This window comes from Carlito syrichta, unplaced genomic scaffold, assembly GCF_000164805.1.
Source record: "Carlito syrichta isolate Samal-C Ts95f unplaced genomic scaffold, Tarsius_syrichta-2.0.1 Scaffold74859, whole genome shotgun sequence".
NCBI lineage: Eukaryota > Metazoa > Chordata > Mammalia > Primates > Tarsiidae > Carlito > Carlito syrichta.
Window position 1 is genome coordinate 282,091 of NW_007018955.1, and position 19,851 is coordinate 301,941.

Genomic DNA, 19,851 nt, shown 5'->3' on the forward strand with positions numbered 1-19,851 from the left:
AGTTTTAGCTGTTAACTTTAATATTTTCATAATTTGTGTATATTTTACGTAGTTATAAATATAATATTTTTTTCTATTGCCACATTTTTTCTTGCAATAAAAAACAGTGACTCTTGTGGAAAAAATTTTAAACTCTAAACTGTTATGGTTTTAAGATTACTGTTTTACCTTAATCAAATTAGAGACAATATAAACCTTTTTTACTTCAAGGAGAAAGTGACTGTTAGAATTTATTTTAAATTGCAGTTATGTTAATGGTATTCACTTAATTGCACTAATAATTGACATAATTGTGGCATAGGTTCAGATGTCTAGAATAGACTTGGTTCTTTAGAGGGGCTAATTTTTTCTGGGTTATTGTCAGAGTCATGTTTACTCAGACACTATTTACATTTGAAAATTGCAGCATTATCTGTAGTTTGCAAAACTCAAGATCAGGATTTATAATAGTGAAGCCCTGGTGCTATTCTTAGTTAACTAAAATTAGTATGATATCATTTTTACTTTCTTATTGCTGAGTCCATCAGCAAGCTAACTAAAATAATTTATCCTTTAGAAGAAAAATTCATTGAATTTATTTCAATTTAAAGAGACACCAAATTTCTAAACCTTTACTTGACTATTAACTGTAGTTCACTGTCAAGTGCTTGATTTGGGTTGCTGAAAACTCAAAAATTCATTTATAATTTAAATGAAAATAGGGTCCCAACTTAGTGTGATGTGTGAGGCATCAGCTGCTATAGACATATGAGTGTCTCCACGGTACTTCTGAGCTAAGCCGCGATCTCTCCCAGGCCTGTCTCTGCCACACTGCACACACGTGCCTGAGACCCTGGAAGAGAAGGTGGGTGCTGTGCACAGCATCAAATCTCACAGGTGAAGGCCTCTTGAATGTACCGTGGCATTTCCACATTGCATTGTGGAGAATGCTAACGGTATTTTCTGTGTCCTCCTGCCAGTGGGCTACAGGCCTGGCGCTAGAGAAAGTAAGTCTACAACGCTCACCGTGCCAGAGCAGCAGAGGGTCACGCACCACCGCTCACGCTCCGTGTCTCCACACCGTGACGACCAGGGCAGGCCACGCTCACGCTTACCAAACGTGCCCTTACAGAGGTAGGCTTCGGAGGGCCTAATTTTATTCTAATGCGGTGTCAGGTGCTGCAGCTCCACCTGGCACTCCACCTGAGGCTAAAAGATGCTTGAGTCAAGCAAATGACTGTTCCAGAGTCATTTGTAGGCAAAATGCTTTGGGCATCTCAACCCAGCCATGCAGCAGTCTGTTCTTTCATCTGAAGTAATGTACCAGGAGTAGAGGAGCTTATGTCCTCAGCACAGTTTTTGAAGGATTGCCTCGTGTTCTGTGGGCTGATCTTCTTTCCTGTTAGGATACATTACATGGTGACGACTCAGGTGTGGGGAGAAGTGGGCATGAGGAAAAGGTCAGGGGGTGCCTGGTGCCTGGGCTTTTCCAAGATTGAAGATGGGGCAGCTGGGTTTCTCTGAGATTTAGAATGGTCTCTTTGAAGCACTCTCAGTGCTGGAAACATAAGTAAAACACATCATACAGTGCTCTGCTTCACTTGACCCTGACATCGGGTCTGTCGTTGTAATTATTGCTTAGATGAACACTGTTCCCTTCTGATAACTGTGCAGAGGAGGTTGGAGCAGCCTAAACACGAGGCTCACAGGGGAGAAATGCGCCAGTCACAGGCCCAATAGGACTTGTGCTGACACCCATACTCTTCTCACCAGGACAGTTAGGGCATTACCGTCCTCTCCCTGTCTTGAGTCTGTCTGCCTGTTTGGGGAGGATGATACACTGACACATGTGAATTGTCATCATTGTAGGAGTTTAGATGAAATCCATCCAATGAGAAGGTCGCGTTCTCCAACCAGACACCATGATGCCTCCCGAAGCCCAGCTGACCGCAGAGCCAGAGACGCAGACAGTCAGTACTTATCAGAGCAAGACAGGTATTGGCCCAAACTGTTGTCTTGGCATCATGACTTTTGCTGTTTTAATACACACAGATATTGTAGCATGGTATGCGAGACAGTGAAAGGAGCTCATTCAATCAAGCTCCTCTCGAGAACAGCTGTTAGGATGTTTTGACAGAAATGCAATTCTAGGAAGTATCTGGGTATCTGACTGACATACTGTATAATCTTCTTTTTTAAACAAAATCAAAATTTATATTTGGCCCATTTTAAAGGTACAACTTGTAAATTGTAAATAATAGCAATTTTATGAGCAGTTTCTAAATATTTTATCTTTGTGGATCATAGTGTTTGGGATATTATTGAAGTAATTATAAAATTGCATTATTTATGTAATTAAAACATTTTGGATACAGGTCTTCTGAAAGATAGCTAATATGCAGAGTTTCTGTGAGAACTTCAGGGTAGTGTTTCTGTTATACACCTTTTTTCCATTAGATCTTTCTGTAAAATGTCTGTAGAATGCAGAATATTGAGGTGAATTCTTTCTTGCAGACATGTGTGCTTAAGTTTAGCTCTGCATTTATTTGTGATAAGTAGTTCCTGGGAACCATGACTATAGCACTGTATTATGAATCTGCTGTCCTGCGTGCCACAGGCTTTCTCTGAGTCGCCACACACCTGTACTGTAGATTTGGTGAAGCCCTGGTCTGACTGCAGTTTTATAATGCCTACCCTTTGAAGGCTCTCCTCTGGTTTCAAAGCGGGAGAGCCTGCAGTGAGGTGTAAGGTGATGGTGGTGCTGAGTGACTTTTCACTATGGAGTCAAGGACCCAGAACTCAAGAAGAACTTCTTGCCTCCCACCTGCCACCCCACTGTGGGAAGGAGAGTCAACACTTTGAGAGTGGACTCCCTGGGTGCCAGGCCAGGGAGCCCCTCTGAGAAGCAGGGTCCTGGGCTTGCTGCTGGAATTGAGTGAGGGCTACTGGGCTACCAGGAACTAGGTTTGGAGGAACAGCAAAGGGCTCCTTGACCAGGGCAGTCAGCATAATGAAATGTTTGAATACAGAAGAAGTATTGATTCTAAGATTTAAAAAAAATCCTTGTCAAGTATACTCAGAGTTGATTAATAAGAAACATAATGTGATATTGCATTTTCAGCAACTGTCAAAACCAAGAAAACTAGCATACTTTAAGTTGCTAACAAGAAATAAAAGTTTTTAGGGTTCCTATTAGTATCAGAAAGGCCAAATTTATGGTAGTTTGAAAAATACTCAAATGTCTATAGTTGGAAATAGATTTCTGTATCTTATTTGGGGAAGGTTTAGTTTGGTTTTGTTTTAATATTTTTATAAAATCATTTTGAAATACAATATCAAATCAGCAACAGCTGGGACTTCGACCATGATGTTTGTACTTTATTGTTTAAATTTTTTAAATGCTGTCATGTTTATTTTTGTTTAACCTCTTAAGCAAATATGCTAGTGCAGACAATCTGGTTTTTTCCCTGTCATGTTTCCACCGGCATGCCATGGCATTGCCCACGTCTCATTTATCCGTCTCGCCCACCGCCATCCTGTCTGTGCAGTGAGCTTCTTTTGCTGCCCAGGGCAAAACGAGGACGGAGTGCAGAATGCCTGCATACCACCAGGTAAACAGAGGGACGTGGTGGCGGTGATGTTTGTGGTGGCTGCTTCCCATTCTCCTCTTCCGTCTCCCCCCTAGTGGTGCTATTCCAAAGAGGTAAAACACGTTTCCCAAGTACTCAGATCCATTTTGTTTGATGTGGAGGCTGTGGAGAAGATTCCACATATATTTCAGTTCTGATCCAGGCACATACTTTGCCATCTGTATATTCACAAATCCAGAGACGGGAGGGGGAGGGGGCCTATGTGGGGCCATGGCCACATTCACAAGGCTGAGGAGCACGTTTTTTGCAGTTAAAAGTTCTAAATGCTCCTATGAATATGCCCGGCTCCCACAGTCCTGTCTAGTCACAAGGGTCTGCCTGTTTGTGTATGACAGTGTACTTGTTTTCATGATTGTACTTTTGCTTTGTTTCGGACTTTTTTGTTTCCTTTTGGAATCCACTGTTGTTTATATTCTGTTGCCGTGCACTGTATAGGCTGAGCCCGGCCTTCTTCCTCATCAAGAGTGAGAATGTTTTGCCTGTTGACTTCTTAACCATCCAGGCCCACAAGTTTTCAGAAAAGCTGCAGTTCACACTTTCTTATAAAGGAATATAGCAATATGACCCTCCTCAGTGGTGGAAAGAAGGGAGCTAGGATTTCTGCATCTAACTTGGAACTGAGAGCCTGAGGCTTTCATTAGTCTTATGACATCGTTAATCTCACATCCAAAGTGAAATTTCTTACAGGAGTCTCTCAGAACATGGTCTATAAATAGTCATTGTAAATCTGAAGATAATATAGAACATAAGGAATTAGCAAGTCAGTGAAACAAACTAACACACAAACAGACTCTTTCAAATATTTTAGCCATACAGAATCAGAGGAGAGAAGAAATAACCCATAGCAGCACTTCCCTGAGTACAAAGATAAGTGATTCCTAAACGCTGCATGGAAAGCATATCCAAGCTCACAAGAGTTGCAAGGACTTCTCCTGTGTCTATGGTCATCCCACTGAGGGTTACTGCCGTGTCAGCTGGGGGTACCACAGGCAAAACCAGGAAAAATTAGCTCTACCGGGCACCCAAGGGCAAATGTATAATCATGCATATTGAAAAAAAATCAACTCAAATTCTTTATATTGCCAAATTTCCCAGCTTATCATTTGTTCTTCCTGGCAAATAATTTATTATTATTAAGAATGGTTTATTTACTAATTCTGGAAGTTGTCTCATCTGCATACAGTTTTCTCATCTGTAAAAAAGAAACATAAGACGGAAAAACACACACAAAAATATCTTTATATTTATTAGGGAAACTTGTGTGTTCTTGGCACCCAGTGTGTATTTCTAAGATCCTCACACCAGTCGTCTAACAACAGCTAATTTTTTTTCTTTACCTTATTTTGTACTTGTAAAATATTGTATACTAAGAGTTGCATCATTTTATTCAATCTTATCCTTAAGATTGGTGCTTTGCTAATATTCTGAACTCCACAGAGCCTGTGTAACAGATTGACTCCATATGTTGACTTTTCACTTCCTGACTTACCCACCTAATCGTATTTGTGTGTAGACCATTCAGAAATAAGCAAGTGTTTTGAGGCAGATCAAGCCCTGTGACCGATACTCTTGTAGTCAGAATGGAGGGAGAGCAACCAGGCAGACACGTCCCTACTACAAGGAGTGTGTCCAGTATCCTCTCGCTCTTCCTATTGTCTCATCCCCTAGTGTGTGATGCTAACAGACACAGGCAAGGAAAACATGCATTCATAGACATGTGCATGTATGTATATGTAATCTCTTCTGTGTTTCTATTAATGTATTTATACAAGCAGTTAACTTATAACTGAATAAAATCTACATGAAAATAAGTGCATATAAATAAAAGAAGCTTTATTTGAACATGTCAATAATCAAGCTGGGTTTCATATAAATTGCAGAAATCTATTATTTATGTAACTATTGCTGAAATCTAAAGCTTTCAAAATACAGCATATCGTGTTCACATAACAAATCACTTGATGATTCACTACTCTCCTGTAAACATAAGGATAACAACACTGATTATATACCAAGACAGTGTTAAGTATTTAGTGTGTTTTATCTCAATTTTCTGACAGTAGTTATATGACATGAATACTATTATTCTCATTTTACAGATGAAGAAAAATGCTAAGAGAGCTTCAATTTCACAAATAATATAGAAAGGATTTAAAATCAGGTCAAAATCAAAACCTGATGTTTTCCTCTACACTAGTTTTTTTCAAAAATATGACAACTGGCCCTGTGAGACATCCATCACTGAAAGAGTCTGTGAGTCAAGTATGCTTTGGAAACTTTGCAAATCTAAATCTCCCCCTGGAGAGCTAGTGTACATAGTGTAGTAGAGTCATGTACAATAAAGATCTGTCTCTACTGTTTAGTCACTTCCCCAAATGACCCTTTTAATGCAACCTGTCCCAAGGAAGTGCTGGTGCCCTAGGGACTCCACATGTGTCACCCTGTGTCACTCTCATAGCACCCGGTCATGTAGGTGTCCTTCCCCACAGTATGTAGATGTAGAAACAGGTCTAGGGACATGGCTTGAATTACCCAGGTCACAGCCAGTACGTGGTGCAGCCATGGCAGGCACTCAGACATTCAGACTGCACATGTCTACTCTCTTCCCATCTGTGTCCCATCCTCTGTTAATCCTGAAAGACGCACTTTTGAAGCAATGCTTGGTAAAGTATTGTAGCAACCTGTTACTAGAAGTCTTTGCCCTAGGGATTGAAAAGAAGATGGCACTGTCTGTAAAGAAGGCCAGATCCTTCGTTTCTGTGAGATTTTTCCTCGATGTGTACATGTGTGCACATGGCACTCTAGTACAGTTTTAAACTGCATCTTTAGATTAAAGCGATTTCCTTTTATTTGATGATGACCATAAGTACGACGAAACCAGCAGGGTATTTGATGTTCATGATGTCTTTGGTTAATGTTTAATCCCTTTCCTATCATACTTTGAGTAAGCTGAAGCAGATGATGGAGTTTCATAATCAGCAATTAAATTTGTACATTATCAAATTCCAAAAGATAACTGTCTGGATCTGGCGTATCCTCGGGTAGGTGGCCCTGAAACCTTAAAGACTGTAAGGGAATCAGGAACAATTGGGCCATCTTTCTGCCATTTCTGCCAATTCAAACTCACATTTGGATTTGCGTCTGATGCCTACCTTTCCCTGTTTCCAGAGGCACATGTTACCTATCGTTGGACTTGGATTCAGAAGCCTAGAAGTAGGAAGAATTTGCTTCTCCATAACCTCCTCTCAGCCTCTGCTTCTTCCTGTTTTCACTGTGCCCTAGTCTCACGTCTGGCCTTGGCCCTGGCGTTTGGCCAGCCCTCTGCTTGTTAACCACACACGAGCACGTTCAGTCATCTTTAAATTCCCAAATTACATAAATATTTGATCTGTAGTTGTAGCTATGGATGTCAACTTCCACAGAAGCAGGGATAGTATTAAATCAGGGATTAAATAGAATATTTAAACATTGGCTAATAATAAATCATAGGTTTGTTAGTAGATATTTTTCTAATTAAGGTAGTTAAATTATGAGTTTTAATATCTTAGGTATGAAGTCAGGTTTCTTTTATATCATATTTTAATAACCATATAATACAAAATAGTGTATAATTATCCCACCTTAAAATAATTATTGTAGTTCTTCCAAGAAAAAAAAAAGATCCATCTGTATAGCTTTGTAGGCCTCCTGCTTTGTTAACATCCTGGTAAATTTTGCTTCATATATATTTTTCTGTTTCCTGCGTGTTTGTGTTGCCGTGTTCCAGACATCTTGTTAGGCACTATAAAACATTGCCACCCAAGATGCCTTTATTACAGAACGGCTCTCACTGGAATATTTACAGGTAAGAGCCAGAGCAATGAATCACATTTATAAACTAATCCCTAGTCCCTTGCTTACTAAAAATAGAAACTTTACATCCAAATAAAGCCTTAACACACACTTTTGAAATTAATTATACTGAGAGACATTAAATCAATTATATCTAAAATCATTTTAATTATAAAATGTATAATTCTAGAATAATTTTCTCAATGAAATCTAATTCAAATATCTGAATGCTAATTGTTTTCTTTGTCATTTGTGTGTTGTTTCACTTGTTGATTTTAATTATCATTTATTTTACTTCACTTTGTTTCTGGATAATTTTAACTTGTGAAGCTCAGTTCTGCCTGAACATACTAAGACCAAATCAGTGACTAGACAGGACAGACCCCTTCATCACGAATGCTTTCACTCAAGAGTATTGAGATTTACTGATGAAATTTCAGTTTGGTAAGAACCTCTGGAAGTCATACTTTCCACTTCCCTTGTCTGGTGTTGTGAACCAAAACAGTGGAGTTGTGAGATTATCTCTCCTCTGATGTCCCTCATTTTGTTTTGGTGTGGCTTCTGTTCTCGGTAATGAAGTTTTAGGCATTTTGTTTGAGTGCTTTCTGTACCCAGTTTTTTCATAAGTAGGTGTGACTTAGTCTCATTTTTCAGATACTTTAAAAAATTATGCAAAGCAATTTAAGCATAATCTTTGTTTAGTGCCATTTTCTAAACAAAATCGTGCACTGTCGTTCTGTCAGCGCTCTCACACCCTTATGAACCGAATCCCAGTGATTCTGCCTTGTGTACGGGGACGTGGTGTATGCTTACTCTAACATGGTCTTCCTTTCTCTGTTCTCTCTGTCTTTCTCTTCAACCACTGGATGCAATGCACTGGCACTAGTGAACTGCAGCCCTCCCTTGACAGGGCTAGGAGTGCTAGTACCCACTGCTTGAGACCAGATGCTAGTTTGCATTCACCAGAACGAGAAAGGTATACAATGAAGACTTCTTAATTTCTTATCATTTGTACAGTGGTTTTCCAGCCGCTTTGTTCTGTCTCATGAGCGTCTCGCAGGTTTGTCATCACATCCACTTGCTGTCCCCTTCCTCATCATGTCTGTGTCGAGGTATGGGCACGTGGGAGCCTACGGGCACACGTGCACATACTTCTGTGAATGTTGTTGCAAATGTAGGTGCAGTAACTGCTTCTGGCTGCTGCTTCTCCCTTTTGTTGCTGTTCAGTCTTTTGTTTATGCTCTCAGGAAGCCTTCAGGATGCTGATAATGTCAGGCCCAGGAGTCACCTGGCGGGAGGGCAACTTTACTGTTAGCACTACTGGTAAATAGTGTTTATATGTTTAACAGAAAGCTTTCATAAACTCAAAATGGGGATTTCACTTATGTAGAATACCTCCCTTGTACATCTGTATTCATTTTTATCAGCCTACTCTTTGATATAGGTCATGTGTTCCATTAAGTTATATTTTAAAAATAAAAAAGGGTAGATTTCCTTACTAAAGATTCCTTACAAAAGTAAATATGCACATATATATATACTCACAGCTAAAACTCATAATTGATTAATTAGTAAATTCTCATTTTAATTAAATGTATTCAATGTATGCATTACACTGCCTCCTGGTTGTAAGCATTTGTCTTTTTCCATAGTGCTAGACCTTTCTATTCGATAAGCTTAGTTATAATTGATAGTCATATTTATATTTCTATATCTATTTTATTATAAGTCATTCAGAGGAAAGTTGCATACCACCTCTTTAAAAATTCTGAGGAAAACTATGTAGTTGTAATAAGGTGACCCACTTCTACTCCAGATGTTGTTGAAAGCTTTTCTTTAGTAATCTTTCTAATCTGAGTCTACTCATTTATTTATGAGATGTTTATTTTTGGAATTGAACCATAGATTCAGTCATATATGCCTATGTTTTAGTGTCTTAAAAATCTTGTTTTTTAATTTTGTATTCTTTTATATTTGTAAAATTGATCATGGAAAAAATGAAATATGATTTATATTGTGTATTCCTTTATATTTATAATGGAAACGTTAGTTGAAATGACTAACATTTATTACTGCCCCAAATAATTATAAGAATAGCAAGAACAATTTTTAGATTTTTAGTTCTTCTTATTTCCCTCTATGTTTCTAATTAATGTTAACACAGGAATGGTGATTCTCGAGTCAGTAGGCTCCTACCCATGGTACCATCCTGAGGGTTGTGATATCATCCCAGTCAGCACTGTCTGGTAGTAATATGGTGAAGCCAGTGCTCCACTGTTTTCTAGTAGTTATATCTAAAAGGTGATGTTAATGCTAATACTCTAACACACTATATTCAAAATATTGTCATATTTTCCTATCACTACTATAAATCTTAGTAAACTGTTTCCATTCCCCTATTTCTAGGAAGCCCCACACACTAAGCATATTACGCACACCATACACACTATGCTCAGCAGCATGAATGAGCTCATGGAACCCATGGTTGGGGGCCCCTTTTGGACAGAGCAGGTCTGTTCTTATGCTGAAGACATCTAGCACGTTTCCTTATGACATGGAAGCCACAGAGTCTCAGATGACATCCTGATACTCTAGTGACAGCCACTGTGCAGATTGTTGTGTATCTGAGTAAGTCTCCTTCCTGCTAACAGGAGGAAAAAAAGTATGATTGGAAACCTATATTCACTCTATGTATTGAAAATAAAGAAATGTTCCATTAAAAAAATCAAGGAGACAAGGATGGGTATTATCAGGGATCCCTAGTTTATTGGGGGATCACTTTGTTGCCAAGAAGAAAATGAATCAAAGTGCTCATCAAGTAAATCACAGAAGTTGTAGATTCCTACAGATTTGGAAGGCAGGGACTGTGGGCGTCCTTTGTGATATACCAGTAGGCAGCCATGAAGCAGGGCACACAGGGCAAAAAGTTCCTTGGTTCTCTTTGGAGAATGTATCTAGGCCCCCAGGAAGACCACGTGGAGAGCAGGAAGAGGGAGCACAGAGGGCATCTCAGACTGCTCGTTTCTCTAACTGACCATGGCACTTGTATTACTGCCTAATATGTACACAGTAGGTCAGATGTTAGAGCAAATTTGGTAAGAACTTAAATTTATATTCTTAAGATATTAACATTACTTCTACAACTTTGTGAACTATTAGGCTTAAATGATTTGATAATTTTAACCCATTTTGATGAACATTTATGTGCTTTTACACCAATGTCATACTATTTTCTGAGGTGTCCTCACTAACTTATAAAACAAATTAGGCTTTGTATTAACATAGAGGGTGAAGTTGTCACAGCGTTCGGTACCAGTGTCATATAACTAATGATTTGGAGGATAAAGGAGCAGCATTCTTTTTCTGAAGGAACTAAAAACTGCCAGATCCCCATCCTCTCTCCCTTATTGGGTGGTCTGGTTCGGTTAACAGATGAGTCTGCAGTAATGCCCATAGGAGTGCTGTTTGAAAAGGAAACCATCTTGGCTTAAGGGTGCCTCCCTTTTGTGTCCTGTTGATTACACAAATAGAAAAACTGCTTATGGGTCACCATAATGCAGGGAATTATCCCAGTTCAGTCCTACTTCATAAATCAATATATTTTAAATTTATTTTCAGTAAGAGATAACCTCTCAGAGAATACCCATTCCTCTTGCTTCCCTCGTAGGGAAGGAGTGAGTTACAGGGCAGCTGTTTAACTATTCTTTTTCTGAGTTTTACAGCAAATTATTGCTTAAATGTCCCGCGACAGTGAATCTTAGAGCTACTGGAGAGTAGTTTCTCTTCTTGGATGTTTTGTCTTCTTGACCTTTCAAGGCAATCGTATCCTTAATGAAGTCTCAGGCAAGGCCAGTGTTTACTTACTGCCTCCATTTTTGTCTTCCAGTACACCCTGTGTGTTGTGGCTTCTGCTCTTCCGTGCTCTGTCCCTGTGCTGACACCCTCCTGAGGATTGCATGGGCTTCCAGGTTGTTCGGTGGTGTTGGGCTTTTCATAGCAGTTGCCCTGCCACTCAACTCTCCTCCCTTGGGTACCTCAGCCCATTTCCTTGAGCCTCTGCTTGACAGCCTCCTTGGCAGGCTTCTCTTGCCCCATCTCCTATAGAGAATTTCCTCCTCAGGGCTCCTCTTTTGCCCAGCTGTACTGTCTTGTGGTTAAATTCTATTTCTACCAAAGGTGACCACTCTAACACATGTGAAGGCTGCCCTCCACTGTGATGGACCCAGTCAGATCTTCCCTCCAAGGCTCAGGCCCTGGTTTCCATCACATGTACATCAACTTCATGATCTGCCCTTCTGTCCCATTACAGCAAAATACTTTCTCTTCTAAATCCTCCTCTCGGTTCATGTTTTGTCATATAAACAACCACAGAATCTGGAAACACTCTCCCGCTCCTTTTTCAAATTCAAGGACAATAAACCCTGAATCCCTCGACAGATCCCTCACCTTGATTGCTATTAGCCCCACTCCAGTCCCAGGGACACTCTTTCGCCAAGCCATTTTTTCATAAGCTATAGTACTCTTTATTACCTTGTATCTCAAATTTTATTTCCATTAAAATTAAAAGATTCGTCTTCCCCTGTTGTCAGCTTAAAAACGCTACCCATTTGAAACTACAGGTTAAATATCATAAGTTTTCTATAATCTGTCTTAGTTTCCTCATCCACCCCACCCCCCCCGACACACACTTCCTTTTCTTTTGCCAATCAGATTACTTACTTTCTTTTCTAGGCCACATAATTTTAAATACTTCCATTAAAGTACATTCTGTTTTACTCAGTACCATAGTATGTTTTTGTTTCTCCCACTATATTGTAAAGCTCTCAATGTAGGGATTATATCACATTTGTCTTCTCCATCTCTACTGACAGCATTATTCGTTTTTACATAGTAATTGTTCACTTTGAGGCTTGGGGGCAAAACACACCCCCTATTTTTTTACTCCTGGATTTGGATCAAATTATAAGCAAGACCCAGGTGCTAGAAAGACAGGAGATGTAGCTGTCCCCTCAGCAGAATGAGCCCGTTGGGAAGTATGGCTTGAGGTCTACGAGCTTGCTAAAGATGCTCCTAGAACTGGCCAGATGCCCCAAGCCCAGGAGCTCCTGTTAGAACTCTCATCAGGGCTCCAGCTAGGGGTGTTGTGGTGTTTGCAGTCTATAGGCAGCCTGATTTGGAAGGAGGAACCCAGAAAGGGCTAATCCCCTGGCCTGAGGCATTCACATAAGGTCACCTGCCACATTAGCCACACCTCCTTGCCCAGTGCAGCAAGGAAGGGTTACATGAATGAAATTCCCCTCCACATGGAAACATGAGGCCTAAGGGAACGGAAATTCCTCCAAAAATCAACAGCTATAAACTGATGAAGTAAATATAAATCTTGTTTCAAAGTGTAAGTATCCATACTAATTAAATAAGTGAAATTTGATTTAAAACAATATTGATAAAATTTAAGGACTAAAATAAATAATAAGAATAGACAATAAAAATACATACTTGTGTAATCAGTTATCTCACTGGGTTTGATTTCTCCTGTAATAATGCCTCACAAATATTTTTGATTTGTGCTATTTACGGGAAAAGTGAATGACATTTCTATATAATTTATCTTTTAGAGAATTAAGCTGCTTAGCCATGTTCTGCCAAGAGATATGCACATTAAAAGATGTGTCCCTTTACAAGTTTGGGTATGACTTAAACACTTAAACACACACACACACACATTTGCTTCAAGATATATATATATATATAGCTAGGCTCAGTGGCTCAGCCTATAATCTCAGCACTTTGGGAGGCCGAGAAGAACGGATTGCCTGAGCCCGTGGGTTTGTGACCTGCCTGGGCAACTTGGCAAAATCTCGTCTCTACAATAAAAAAATTAGCCGGGTGTGGCAGCATGTGCCTGTAGTTCTAGCTACTTCGAAGGCTGAAGTGGAAGGGTCACTGGTGCCCAGCAGGTTGAGGCTGCGGTGGCCGGGAGCATGCCACTGCACTCCAGTCTGGGCGACAGAGTGAGACTCCAACTCAAAAAAAATAAATATATATATATATATATACACTGGGTGAGAAAGCCACAATGCAAGCATCATCTCAATGCTGACTCAGGCCCTCTGTTCCCTTGCATGTCTATCTTGCCCAACACTGGCTAAGGCCACAATGTGAACATTGTCTCAGTACTGTCTCAGGACCAAAGTTCTTTGTCCACTCTTGTGTTCCTCTCTGCCCATTTTAGCTGAAGCTGCAGTGCAAGCATCATCTCAGTGCTGACTCAGGACCAGAGTTCTCTGTCCTCTCTTATGTCCCTCTCTGCTCGTCTTGGCTGAAACCACAATATGATCATCATCTTAGTGCTGACTCAAGCCTGGGGTTCTTCATCCCTTTTTGTGTCCACACTGTCCATCTCTAGCTGAGGCTACAATACGAGCATTATCTTGGTGCTGACTCAGGCCTGGAGTTCTCTGTTCCCTTGCGTGTTCATCACTGTCCAACTCTAACTGAGCCCATGTTAGAAGCATTGTCTCGGTGCTGACTCAGGCCCAGGATTCTCAGTCCCCTAGCATGTCCATTACTGTCCATTCTAGCTAAGGTTCTCGTTAGTTTTTTTCTGGACTACCACAAAGCCTAGCATCTTATCTCATTGCTTACTTAAATATTCACAAACACTTATTTATTCCATGCTAAGTGTAACAAATGCACTTGTGAAAACAAAAAACAAAAAACAAAAAACACTGTTTCCTCCTGCAGGGAATTCACAAACTATTCCTTCACCCCATGGCCTTTAGAGGAACTTTCCCCTTTTCTTCTGACCACAGGGAGAGGAGTGATTCCTCAGCAAACAGAAGCTTCTTAATTGGTGAATTTGGAATATCTGATACTGAAGTACTAATGATTTACCAGAAAAACTGAGTCGTATAACTTGTCGGTAGGCTGATTTGGGAAGACAAGCCAGAAAAGGGCGGGTTTAGTTCAACTTGTTGATTAAAGTTTCAACATAGCCTGCCAAATCAGTTCGTGATATAAAAATAGAAATAGAAGTGGAAGCCATGTGTATTTGTCAATAACCAGGGTTGGAGAGGAGGATAAAAAAACTCAAATTTTGGTCTTTCTATGTGATAGGAAAATAAAATAGAAAGAAATGGTCCCTGTTACAAAAGCATATAAAATATGCCATTATTTTCAAAACTTACAAATATGTGTTATTAAGACTAAGTAATGTCTATTCTCAGGACAAAAACTTGGACATAAGTTGATTCTTTCCTCATCATACCCAGTACATGAGAGGAAAAGCCCTCAGGTTTCCTACATGGGTGCTACATTTCAGCATGTTCAGAAGGACTTTGAGTTTGCAGACATACATGCATTGAGCCAATATTTGTTCAAAATTGCCTTTCAATTGCTTGCATTCATAGTTGCTTGTTTTAAATGTACACCCTTCTCCTTCATAGTTTTCACTGCATGTTTCATAATTATAGCATTTTTCTTGATTTTTTTCTTTACTTTTATGTTTAAATAAACACAAGGACTGGAATTTTGCCCTAGGAAGCAAGGTTATTCATAATCCTGTTGAGTTAATATTGCTTATTATTTCAGCAAGAAATATCAACTCTATTCCTGTTTTGAAACAACACCAAAAGTTTTAATACAACTGAATATACCTGAGTTGGAATTGTTTTTCAATTATTTTGGAAATATTTTTTTCTTTTTTTAATCTATGGAACAAAAACCAATACAGTGAAAAGAAACCTTTTAAGGCATTTTGATTGACTAACTATTTAAATAACTTAAAATTATTTCAAAGTAGTGCAAGGTGTTTTGTCACACAAACATGTATCACACTTGAGTCCATGCACAGTCTTCTCTTTACCGAGATTCTACAGTTCTGTATGTTCACTTGCTTCCAGCCTTGAATCCAGTCAAGTGTGTCTATCTGAGACAGAGTGAACCCAGGTTTCCAAGGGAATCTCAGAACTGAGTATATCCTTGTCACAGGTGACAGCCAGCCTTTCACTATGTTGGCCAGACGGTCTAAAAATCCAATGAACCATGCTATAACAGCAAGAAAGATGACTTTCTTTTTTGAAATGTTTGGGCTCGTCTCCTTTGGATAGTTATAAAGCCTCCTACCTAAATGATCCCTTCAAGGGCACCCGGTTACTCCTGTCTCATATGAGAAGCCAATATCTGCAGAAGTTATCCTGCTACACTTCTCATACCTAATGTTCAAATCTGGCTTGTTCAGTCCCTTATGACCTCTTTTCAGTTTTCAACTAGACATTTGTAATTAGTGAATCCCCACATGCAGAATCTGAAGACAGTTAAGCAAAGGAATGAACCCATTTTCAAACTTTTGTTTCACTGTTAACCACAAGAAAACCAATGTTAATGCAGAAAATAAAAAGTAAATGTTTGACCAATTAAGATATACTTTTGCAAATAAACACTTGCAGAATTTTGAAAGGTAATGCTAATTCAGCATCTCATTTATATCTGTATTCTTCACTTTTATTCATCAGTGCATTTTATCTACAATTTTTAAAGCTCAGTAATTAGCCCTGTAGTTTTTGACAAGAAAACTTAGGCCCCACTCGTTGCTTTCCCACCAGTGACTTGTCATTCCTTGTTTCCACACCAAAGAGAATGTTTATCTTTTCACTTAACTGTGTTTTGACTTTGCATTAAATTTGCACACCCCACCTCTGCGACTCTACTCGGTCATTTCAAGACCTGGCATGAAGGAATCACCAGTAGCTTATTAAACCCATTTTCTTGGCATCAGTCAATTCTTAAGGATACATCTTTAAAAACTGACAGTTACATTTGTATGTAGATGTGCGTAGATATGCCTACACATACAAGCACATTTTAGAAGAACAAAATTGTCCTAAGCAGGCAGATCACAGACAACTTCCCAAAGTTTCTTTATTCACTTGTAGGCTTATAGGTATTATGTCCCTAAAGTATCATAACTAACTTGTCATTGTACGGCTCATTATGGAGCAGAAAAGCTACACTTTGCCTTTTGGGGGCACTTTTCCAGTCCTGTTGTTTCGTATATTCTTTTGTTTTAGAAGTTACTAAATGTCCTGTTTTTTCCTGTCTTGTTCACTGGGCAAACAGGGGTAGATGGTCCCCTTCCCTAGATAGGAGACGACCTCCTAGTCCCAGGATTCAAATCCAGCATGCGTCTCCGGAGAATGACAGGTACTAGTCAACTCCTCCTCACAGACAAGTGGCTCCTAGAAACTTACAGGCCACCAAGGGAAGGATAACAGAGGAAAACCTTGGCTACTACGTGCCTCCTTTCAGGAGCAGAGCTGGATGTGTTGTGATGCCATCAACCAGTGCAGCTGACTCTATAAAGTACCTCAGAATAATTACTGAGATGAGGGGGCCTTCGAAGGGTTGAACCCCAACACAGTGATGCCAGGACCCAGTGAGAAGGTTCTATTCTGAAGAGCATTTGTTTAAGTGCTTTGAATTTCTAGAAATAAATTTAAATGTTGTTTTTGTTTACATGTGGATAAATGCAGATTCTCAGGTGCTTTGGAGTACGTAAAATCTGTCACAGGGCCTATTCTTGGTTGTACTGGTTGATGGTTCTACCTCACTCGTCTTGTTTTGCTGCTTTGTAAACCTGTTAATAATGAAGTTTAGGCTTTGGGTGTATATATATATATATATATTTTTTTTTTCAATGTCTGGTTTAAAGTAAAATGCCTGGTTCCTATGTATGTTGTCAAAATTGTATTTTTAAACACAATGCTCTCAGGGCTAGGGTCAGACCACAAGGTAGGTTTTTAAAAACAGTATCAGTGCTTGTAGTCTGCGGGATGCTGTGTCAGAAATGCCACAGCAGATGTTTCCACTGCTTAGTCCTTGTTCTCAGTTTGCAGCTGACCCAACTTTCCTATTTTATGGTGTTTGTGGTATGTAGCCCTTATCATTAAGTATTTTTTTCCTGACTGGTCACAGAGGTTTTGGGGCATTTGAATTGCTTCTCTTCTGGTGTAAGCAACACATTGGTGATATTTAGTAGGTAGATAAGTAGATGTAGTATTTCAGAAATAGAACAACTAGTCATATGAACATACAGGTTCTTTCTTTTTTGTAGTATGTGTGTGTATAGTAGAGTAATTTGAGCCTTAGTTAAGAGTGATACAATTTATATTCTGCATTTGTAACTAATCAAGATATCATCAGGATTTTGACTGAAGGAAAGCAAAACACCGTTAGTAAGAAAAAATAGTGGTTTTATGAATGTTGGAAAAGACCACAGACATATTTCTTGAAGGTTTCAGAAATATGTTAGCATGTTGTAATCTCTAACACATTTATCTCCTAATATTATTTTTATTTACATATTTAGAATTCAATAATTTCTTCTGCTACTGTCTGATTTCTAGGATAGAGTTTCTGACACTAGAAAAAATAGTAAATCCAATTTAAAAAGTATTACAAAGGCAAAATCTTTTCAAATAAGTATAAGAAATAGTTGTGAGAATCAAATTAAAATTTACATCTTTATTGCTTCTTGTACAATGTACAGATATTTAGTGAGTGGCAGTGTCACAACAGTGATTTAAAAAGACAACGTCCTGAACATCAAAGAACTTGGAATTTTCTTTCAGTAAAGAAATTTCTGGAAAGCCTTTCAATGTATTTCAAAACAAATAAAACAGTGGATTTCATCGTCTGTAATGGCAGAGTATAGGACAGTACATATGGTGGTGAGAAATATAACTATTGTAAATGTAGGTTTATCTGCTCATAATTAAGCAAAATGGAAATCCAAATAATAGTCTTAGTTCTTCCATACAGGAGATGTTATTAGCTTTGTTTAATGGTAAATTAATTAATTATGTTATTTGGTTTCCTAGATTGTATATAGAACTGTAAGGACATATTTTATGAGCAAAAATGATCCCTTTAGATAAGATTAAATATATAATTTTCAATATATAAGAGAGGATTAAAAAAACCCGGAATTTATTTATAAAAAATTGTGTATTTATTCTTACATGTTTAAACTTCAGTCATCTTCATAGTACTCTTCATTTGATACAATACACTTAAGGAGATGCTTTTTCCACTGCTCAAAACAGGGTTTAACTCGTCAATTTTGATGCCTTTTAATGCTTCTGCCATTTTTTGTTTCACCTCTTCCACCATCAGCAAAATGTTTCCCTTTGAGGACTTTTTTTTAAATCTGAAGATACAGAAAAAAAGTTGCTCAGAGTGAGATCAGGTGAATAAGGAGGGTGAGCATGGGGGTCATTCTGGTTTTGGTCAAAAACTGGTGAACATTCAGCATAGTGTGGACAGGTGTCCTCATAAACCACTCATCATGAATGGGCAAACACACTAAAACAATTTCCAAAAAACTTCACTGAATCCCAGTGTAGCCTCTTACAACATTAGCAGGTATACTGATATCGATGGGTTCCTAGAACGCTTACCTAGCAGGGGGAGCCTGTACTACAAGGGGCGTGCCTTCCAAAAAATAATTCTGGGTTTTTTTGGGGTCCCCTTATATATTTTACTTTTTTCGGATGACTTATTTGCAAATAAGCCCTATGTTTGACCAAAATAAATGTGTTTTACTTAGCTTCATACTATGAGAACAGAACATTATTAATAATAAGTGCTTATTAAAATATAAGAATAATATATGCCCATAAAATGAGAGAAAAAGTACATGAACTAATGCTAAATTCATAAGTGAACTAATGCTAAATTCATAAGTGTGCATGTCAGTCACTTGGCATACCTTAATGAACACCTGCCTTTCACCTCTCGTCGACTTTTATTCATTCAGAAGTTTCTGATAATTTCCAGATGAAGTAATCCTGGAATCAGATTTGAATATAGTGAATATTCATAAAAATTCGAGCATTAGGCAACTTTTGCCCGTGGACACACTGGTAGTCAGAAAAATGTTCTAAAGTTAGTGGCAATTTGTACAGTTAGCCTTTGGATGCCTTGTATCAGGGTCATACTTGACTATTTTAAAAATAATATTGTAATACAAAAAGTAAATTCTTGTTTATGAGAGCTCTCTAATACATTCAAATAAGTCAAAAGTATTTAGTTTTCCTTTTATCTCCCATGTGCATAAATGTGTGCACAGACACATAGAATAAATGTGCACTCATATAAACAGTTTTTAATGAACCATTTCTCCATAATTTAACTTTAACAGCAGGCATTCTTGACGCTATCTCAGGTGGTGCCATAGATTTGCTTGGATTAATATTGAGGTAGGTTTATCTAGATCTAGAGGTATTTTCTGGAAGCTTTAGGATATTTAAAACAATTATGAAGAAAAAATACATAAATTTGGAACCGCAGGAAATGTTTCTAACCTTAACATTGTAGTGAAAAGTTCCTTGTA

At 38.6% G+C, this 19,851-nt stretch overlaps 1 protein-coding gene across 33 annotated transcripts in view; it reads left to right on the forward strand.

The window, feature by feature from the left end:
* RIMS1 (regulating synaptic membrane exocytosis 1) overlaps positions 1-19,851 on the forward strand; it is a 192,377-nt gene that overhangs the window by 42,389 nt on the left and 130,137 nt on the right. For 12 of the 33 annotated variants that reach the window (XM_008053475.2, XM_008053490.2, XM_021709940.1 and 9 more), the window contains exons 12-15: positions 960-1,113; positions 1,849-1,974; positions 3,528-3,590; positions 8,347-8,436. In XM_008053475.2, coding sequence (XP_008051666.2) covers positions 960-1,113; positions 1,849-1,974; positions 3,528-3,590; positions 8,347-8,436 — 433 coding nt within the window. Of the gene's footprint in view, positions 1-959; positions 1,114-1,848; positions 1,975-3,527; positions 3,591-7,395; positions 7,474-7,790; positions 7,905-8,346; positions 8,437-16,577; positions 16,662-19,851 lie in introns of all 33 variants that reach the window. The other 21 variants (XM_021710006.1, XM_008053514.2, XM_021709966.1 and 18 more) reach the window with 8 other exon arrangements.